This window comes from Lactuca sativa, chromosome 3, assembly GCF_002870075.4.
Source record: "Lactuca sativa cultivar Salinas chromosome 3, Lsat_Salinas_v11, whole genome shotgun sequence".
Taxonomy (NCBI): domain Eukaryota; kingdom Viridiplantae; phylum Streptophyta; class Magnoliopsida; order Asterales; family Asteraceae; genus Lactuca; species Lactuca sativa.
The window spans coordinates 243,186,869-243,195,615 of record NC_056625.2 but is presented as its reverse complement, the minus strand read 5'-3'; the positions used below and the strand labels follow the sequence as shown (position 1 = coordinate 243,195,615).

General features: G+C 40.2%; 1 protein-coding gene across 1 annotated transcript; it reads right to left on the bottom strand.

The window, feature by feature from the left end:
* Nucleotides 1-1,831: 1,831 nt before the first annotated feature.
* LOC111893924 (uncharacterized) lies at nucleotides 1,832-4,250 on the bottom strand. The gene is made up of 4 exons (XM_023890001.1): nucleotides 3,767-4,250; nucleotides 2,962-3,606; nucleotides 2,698-2,844; nucleotides 1,832-2,361 (listed from the first exon to the last, which is right to left on the bottom strand). The coding sequence occupies exons 1-4, from the start codon at nucleotides 4,248-4,250 to the stop codon at nucleotides 1,832-1,834; spliced, it is 1,806 nt and encodes a 601-aa protein (XP_023745769.1).
* Between the last annotated feature and the right edge of the window lie 4,497 nt (nucleotides 4,251-8,747).

Below are 8,747 nucleotides of genomic sequence, written 5' to 3'. Positions count from 1 at the left end.
CGACTGCGAGTACACACGGTCCGCGTGAATTTACATGATGCCCTACTGTTCTTCGATAATGGACGCGGACAACTTAGGAGATAACACGCGGACACGACTTGGAGTACACGCGGACCGCGTGAATTACACTGAACTTATTCTGTTTGCTTTCATTGGATGCAGACACTTAGAGGGATAGTACGCGGTCCGTGTTAATAAACACACGGACAGGACCTTGAGTACACGCGGACCACGTGTATTGGCTTGCCATTTTCCCAATTTTTTTTTGCTCTTTGACCAATACGAACACCGGGCCCTCAAATCCAACATTCTTTTACCACCAGAAGGAAGAAGAAGAGATGTTAAATGAAAAAACGGATCATCTAAGACATTTATTCGAAACTAGAAAAGACGAAAACTTTTAGTTTTCCAAAATTGCCCCTCTTTAACGTCTTTGGCGAGACGTGCTTCCCTCTTGATTTTCGTACACCAGGGCATCCAATTGGATGACATCTAAGACATTTGCGTTAAAACCTTCATAGAAAGGTTTTAATTGATGCCCATTGACTTTAAAGATTTGCCACGTTTCTTCACTTTGAATTTCAACCCCTCCATGCTCAAAGACTTTTAGCACAACAAACGGACCTATCCATCTTGACCTCAACTTTCCAGAAAATAATTTCAATAACGAATGATAAAGCAAAACCCTATGTCCCGGCTCGAAATGTTTACGGGTAATGGACTTCTCATGGAAAAGCTTTGTCCTTTCCTTGTAAATTCTTGAGTTTTCATAGGAGTCATTTCTCAACTCCTCCAACTCTTGGAGTTGAAGCTTCCTATGCCTTCCCACCTCATCGATGTTGAATTTGCATTGTTTGACCGCCCAAAATGCATGGTGCTCCAATTCCACGGGAAGATGACATGGTTTTCCAAAGACCAACCTAAACGGGGACATTCCTATCAGGGTCTTGTACGTGGTTCGAAAGGCCCACAAGGCATCATCAAGCCTTGAACTCCAGTCTTTTCTTGAGGGATTCACTGTTTTCTCATGTATACTCTTTACTTCACGATTCGAAACCTTCGCTTGACCGTTCGTTTGAGGATGATAGGTTGTTGAAACACGGTGGGTCACGTTGTACTTCTTCAATAAAGCCTCCATCATCTTGTTACAAAAATGCGTCCCTCGATCACTAATCAAATCCCTATGCACACCAAATCTCACAAAAACATTAGACTTTAAAAACTCGATAACCGTTTTGGCATCGTCCGATCTTTTGGCTTTGACCTCAACCCATTTAGAAACATAGTCAACCACGAGCAAAATATAAACGTTACCAAATGAGACGGGAAATGGGTCCATGAAATCAATCCCCCATACGTCAAAAATTTCACAAACGAGGATTGGATTTTGAGGCATTTGGTTCTTTTGCGAAATGTTTCCCATCCTTTGGCACCGTTCACAACTTTTGCAAAACAAGTAACAATCGCGTGACATGGTTTGCCAAAATAATCCACACTCAAAGACCTTTCTCAAACTCCGGCTAGGTCCGAAGTGTCCCCCACAAGCAAATTCATGACAGCATTGCAAAATGGATTGATGCTCTTATTGGGGTACACATCGCCTGATGATTTGATCGGGACAATGTTTCCACAAATAAGGTTCATCCCACACATAGTATTTTGTATCACTTTTCAAATTGTCTTTTTGAGCACGTGTGAATGTGTCGGGATACCTCTTTATGACCAAAAAGTTAACGATATCGGCATACCAAGGAGTAGATTGGGTAAGGGAAAAGAGATGCTCATCCGGAAACTCGTCCCACAATGGGAGAGGAGTTTCATTTGAAGTGATTCAGCTTAGATAATTGACAACAAGGTTCTTGCATCCGTTCTTGTCCCGGATTTCCAAATCAAATTCTTGTAACAATAAAATCCACCGGATGAGTCTAGGCTTTGCACCTTTCTTCGACATCAAGTACTTAAGTGTTGCGTGATCCGAATACACTATGACCTTGGTACCAAGTAGGTATTGTCTAAATTTCTCCAAGGCGAACACTATGGCCATTAGCTCCTTCTCTATGGTAGAGTAGTTGCTTTGAGCATTTTCTAGTGTCCTTGATGCATAAAAGATCACATAGGAGGCTCGTCCATTCTTTTGACCCAAAACGGCGCCTATCGCATGGTTGCTTGCATCACACATGATCTCAAATGGGAGATCCCAATATGGTGCTTGCATGATGGGTGCGAATGTGAGCAACTCTTTGAGCTTGTCGAAAGCTTCTTTGCACGCCTCGTTGAACTCGAAATCAACATCTTTTTGCAAGAGTTGGCACATTGGTCTTGTTATCTTGGGAAAGTCCTTGATGAATCGTCGGTAGAAACCTGCATGGCCCCAAAAAAAAAAGCAAACTTCCCGAACACAAGTCGGGTAAGATAAGCTTTTAATAACATCTATCTTGGCCTTATCTACCTCAATTCCTTTCTTTGACACAATGTGACCCAAAATAAGACCTTGACTCACCATAAAATGACATTTTTCAAATTTTAAAACCAAATTCGTTTCAATGCATCTTTTTAAAATTTTGGTGAGATTGGTCAAACACTCTTAAAAGGAGTTTCCATATACCGTAAAGTCATCCATGAAAACTTCAATTATATTTTCAACATATTCCGAAAAGATACTAACCATACAATGTTGAAAAGTGGATGGGGAGTTACACAATCCAAATGGCATTCTACGGTATGTGAAAGTGCCAAATGGACATGTAAAAGTCGTCTTTTCTTGGTCTTCCGGCGCCACCGGGATTTGGTGAAAACCGGAATACCCGTCGTGACAACAATAGTGAGATTTCCCGGCCAACCTTTCTAACATTTGGTCAATGAAAGGTAATGGAAAATGAACTTTTCGTGTGCTTGAATTGAGTTTGCGGTAGTCAATACATACTCTCCACCCGTTTTGCACACGGGTAGGGACCATCATACCTTTGTTGTTCTCAACCATCGTGATTTCCGTCTTCTTTGGAACGACTTGCACCGGGCTCACCCACTTGCTATCCGAGATTGGATAGATCATCCCCGCATCAAGAAGCTTTAATATCTCTTTCTTCACAACTTCCATCATTGGCGAGTTCAATCTTCTTTGCGCATCCCGACTCGGCTTGCATTCATCATCCATCAAGATCTTGTGCATACAAGTGGAGGGGCTCAATCCCTTGATATCCGCAATCGTCCAACCCATGGCTTCCTTGTGTTCCTTCAACACTTTGAGGAGTTTCTCTTCTTCACACTCGGTTAGATGAGTTGAAATGATAACCAGAAGAGTCTCGTTGTCTCCCAAGTACGCGTACTTCAAATGTTGAGGAAGGACCTTCAATTCTAATTTCGGCGGTTGGACAAGGGAGGGCGGCAATCTCGTGTGAGTTTGAGGTAATTCAATTTGCTTCACACTAAATTGGGTGGTCTTCTTGATCTCCAAATTGTTGACTAATATTTCAATTTCGAGGTCTAGCGAGTAGAGCTTCAACTTCTTGGCTAATTTCTCACAATCAAACCCCTTGCTCAAAACCATCTCCAACATGTCATCATTAGACAACTCGAACAATTCTTGAGTTAATGGTTCGAAAACATCTATAAATCACAAAGATGAAACATCACTAGGATACCTCATAACATCATAAATGGTAAAACTTATTGTTTCTCCATCAAATTCCATTGTTAAGCTTCCCGCATACACATCAATCTTTTTTTCTAGCCGTTTTCAAGAATGGTCTCCCAAGTAAGATTATGCCTGATTTTGAGGATACATGTTCATCTAGGTCAATCACATAGAAATCCGTCGGGAAGACCAATTGGTTTACTTGAACTAGGACATCTTCCAAAACACCTCTAGGAAAGACACTTGATTTATCCGCAAGAGAGATTATGACACCGGTTTCACTTAAGGGTCGAACATTCAATGACTTATACACCGAATAAGGCATGGCATTGATAGAGGCACCAAGATCAATCATAACACTACTAAAAGTGACATCTCCAATCTTGCAAGGGACCGTGAACATTTCGGGATCTTTACACTTGGGTGGAAGCTTCCTTTGTAAAACCGCGGATGCATTTTCATTCATCGAGATTTTCTTATTTCCTTTCAACTTCCTCTTGTTGGTACAAAGTTCTTTCAAGAACTTTGCATATCTCAGGATTTGCTTGATTGCATCAAGTAAAGGAATGTTTACTTCCACCTTTCGGAAGGTGTCCAAAATCTCTTTCTCCTCCATATTCTTCTTTGAAGTTGCAAATCGGGAAGGGAACGGTGGTTGAGTGGCTATTGGTGTCACTAGAGGGGTATTCACCTTTGGGGCTCCGACTTATGCATCGTTCTTGATTATAGGTTCTTCAATGGGAATGATCTCCATTTCTTCCTCTTCTTCCCTTGGCTTCTTCTTTGAACTACTTTCCCTGGCTTGTTTGCCACTTCTCAAGGTCACCACATTGACATTTGGGTTCTTTTCGGTTTGAGAAGGGAGTTTACCACGGGATTCCAACTTGCTTATGGATGTAACTATATCTCCCATTTGTGCTTCAAGGTTAGAGATACTAGTTCTTGTCTCTTTTTGGAATTGTTGGGTGCTTGTGGCTAAGGATTTGACAATATCTTCGAGAGACATTCCGGAGCTACTTGGATGAGATTGAGGAAGTTGTTGATGATTATGTGGGGGGTGCGGTTTAGATTGATAGTGTGGTTGTGGATGTTGGTAATGAGGTTGTGGTGGCAGATAGGATGGTCTAACCAATGCATTTTGAGGCAATGGTCTTGGGTTGTAGCTCATGTTAGGATTTGGCTTCCAACTTGAATTGTAAGCATTTTGGTAACCGGATGACTTGTTGTGGTAATTTTGGAACTCTCTCATGGGATTCCCTTGTTCAGCATCTTCTTGGAGAATGGGACACATATCCGTAGGGTGTCCCATTGTTGCACATATCGCACAAACCATCACTTGTGGAGTTTGTCCCATGGCTAGCTTTTGTACAACAGAGGTTAGATATTTGATTTGAGACTCAAGATTTGATGTTCCCACTTCATTTACTTTGTGTTGTGTGTCTCTTTTCATATCTTGGCGAGGGCCAATATGTTGTGAATTTGCGGCTATGGTGTTGAAGAGTTGTCTTGTTTGTTGTGGAGTTTTACTAAAGACATCACCACCACTTGAGGCATCAACTAGTCTTCTCTCCATTGGCAACAATCCCTCATAGAAGTGTTGAATGAGGAGTTGTTCCGGAATTTGGTGTTGTGGGCAACTATAGCACAAGTTGTTGAACCTCTCCCAATAATCATGAAAAGTCTCATTTTGACCTTGGCGGATTCCACAAATATCATTTCTAAGACTTGAGACTCTAGAAGCGGGATAGAACGTATCAAGAAAAGCTCTTGCCATGTCGGTCCATGAGTTGATTGACCCCGGGGGGAAGATAGAATAACCAATCCTTTGCTCTATCGGCTAATGAAAAGGGGAATGCCCTTAGCTTGATTTGGTCATCGGTTGACCCTTGTGGCTTCATGCTAGTGCAAATAATGTGGAACATATTCAAATGCTTATGTGGGTCTTCATTTTCTAATCCATGAAAAGTTGGGAGGTGATGGACTAGAGTCGACTTCAATTCCAAACCTCCCTCTAAAACCGGGTAATTGATACCGGTTGGAGTTTGTGTAACATCGGTTTCCATCATTTGCCTCAAAGTCCTTTCGGGAGCTTCTCCTCCGTCCGCCATTGCAATTGGCTCAATTATGGGTGGATCTTGTTGTAGAGGTGGTGTTTTGGGAATTTCTTGGCGGGGGTCGGGACTAGAATCGGGTTCCGTATCACTTGATGAAGTGGGTTCAACTTCCGGATCCCTGTGAGGATTAGAATTTTGACCACGTTCAATTCGCTTTTCCTTCGCCAAACGCCTTGCTTCTTTTTCGATTTCTGGGTTGTAAATCAAGTTACCTGTACGCCGAGATCTGGGCATAGAGAAACAAATTTATTAAAAATAAACCAATCCCCGACAACGACGCCAAAAATTTGGTGGTTGTCGAGGCCAACAAAATAAATAACCTAAATGTTACACACTAAAATAGTGTATAGTGGTAAAGGGATCATATCCACGGAGATTGGTTCAATTTAAATCTCTTTGTAAAATACTTTCAAAATAAAATTAAAAGTAAAAAGAGGGGGTGTTTAATTCTTTTCGATTGTTTGACAAAATTAAACCTAGCTAGAGTGAAAATATGACAAGTAAACAAGTAAAAGATTGACTTAGATTCAATGAAGTATAATTGGTTGATTTTGGGGTACACCTCATGGATGATACGATTAACTTATCATTAGAATTAATGGAATAACATTTGTGAATTGGTTTAACTTGGCTATAGCAATTCATAAGCACAAATTGCCTAAACTCTTCTTAGAAATTAAAATGGTTAGAGGAGCTCTTAACACATTTTCTTAATTGAAGGCACAAAATCAATGAAGCATAAAATCTTGTGAAAATCAATTAGCTTTAAGTTGTAAGAGTTACCAAGTCCAAAAGATAATCAAAGGCTTACATTATCATTATGGAGGAAACATTTCCATGGTCTAAATGAAATGAAAACAAACATATAAACCATTTGTTGCTTACTAATTTGAAGGTCCATTACATAACCAAGAAATTAGTCAACAAAAACAAGCATTCATTCATCCAAGCTCATGATCAGAGATAAATAAACACAACAAGATATTTAACTAGAAAACATTTCCATAAACTTCAAACACAATGTAATGATAAGTCTTCAAAGCAATTAATCATCCAAGGGTTAAACCCTAATCAACCAAATGAAGGTTTAGCCAAGCATGGCCAAAGTAAAAGAAAAGCAATATAGTTTAGTGGTACCAAACATTGTCTTAGATGCAAGATGGAAGGAAATTACACTATTCTTCCAAAAATTCTTCAAATCTTCCAAGGCTTTTTGAGAGAGAATATGGTGTATGTTCTTCAAGTGATAAGTCTCCACAATGCCTTCAATCCCCAGCAAAAGGGATCTGATTTTCGGATTCAAAAAGGGTCCAAAAGTCACCCACCAAACTTCCACAAATAGAGTCAACAAGTTAAAACCCGAAAACAACTCGGCACAATTCACGCAGACCGCGTGGGTCACGCTGAATGTGAGACTTGGGCCATTTAACATGCATTCTAGCCCAATCTTCAATTCTTCAACTTCAGCCCACAAGTACAACTCTTTAGAGCCCATTTGCCATTCTAAAGCCTTCTAATGATTGACCCAATACTCCTTCAATTTTCTTGTAGCTCGATTCCACGTTGCCTCATCATCATCCTTGCTCACAAATTAAGTCCAAATTAATTTCTTGTTTATGCAAGCACCAAGCCCAATCGCACCACTCCAAATCCACAAGCAAACCGCAAGCCTCCACAAGTCCTGCACCCTTCTAAGCCACCAAGAACAAAAAGTCTTCGATAAATCCTGCAAATAAGCTCAAAAGACTGGAAAACACCCGGTAAAGGAGAAAAATAACAAAAAGAGAAAATATGCATGAAGATTAACTAAAATGAAATGGTTTTAACTAAAAATAAACTACGGAAAGAAGTAATAAAATGAAGCTATTAGCTCCCCTGGGATAGAAGTTGTGAGGTCGATCTTTAATTGTTAGTGGGAAAGCTTGGACATCTCGAAAATGTAACTGGAAACTGGACCCATGAAAATACTCGTAAATGTGTCGTAAAAATGTGAACCATAGACTTGCATCTTAAAAAAGTACGGTGCAAAAAACGTCAAAATATTTCACTAAAACCCGACCACAACGTGGGAAAGTGACGCCACGTCGCGGTGTCAATGGTGGAAAAATATGATCGTGAAAATAAGAATTGCCACGATGTGGTAATTGAGGGCCACATCATGATGATTAGTCAGAACTCGTTTGATTGCGAAAATCTAAATTGCCATGACGTGGTAATGATGACCACGTCATGGTACCTTCACAGAGTGCTTTTCTTCAAAAGTTTTCCCGTTATGTACCCCACACTTATTCAAAAATACATCTTCTAGGTTCTAGTCTTCTTATATCTCCCGACGATTCACAATTAAGCTCTTCACTGCTTCACTACAAAATAATATCAAAGACTAGAGAAACACATCATCATTTGGTTAAACTACAACAAAAAACTAAAAATGAATACAAAACTAAAAATAATTCAAAAAGAAAGAAAATGCAAACTCTTATAACATCGGGTTGCCTCCCGATAAGCGCTTCTTTTTGAAGATTCGTGATCCAGACTCCTTCCCACTCTATTTTACGTCAGGTGGAAGTGTAACATCCCCTTCTCCATCATCTTGAGCCTTGTTTGTTTGTAGGCAACCCGTCTGTTGAATGCATTTCTTGAGCTTTCTTGCATTGTTGGGTTGACGTCTTCTTTATGCTTTTGCTTGGTTTCTTTTCTCATTCCCGTGTCTTTACCTTTTGTCTTGTCTCTTTCTGAATTTTTCTTATCAAAATTAGACTCATCACTCTCTTCTTATTTTTCTTCAATCAATTCTGTGACTTGATGTGGCGGTCTTTAAAAAGCAAACACATCAAAAATCATAGGCGTTGAAACCGGAGGTTTCGAATAATTCACTTCTTTTTCCAATTGCTCTTCGGGTAAAGGCTCCTCCCCTTCCTCCCACTCTTCTTCCTTCACGCGTTCAAATTCATCATGCTTAAGGAACATCGTGTTTTCTTGTTTCACCAAATTTGCAT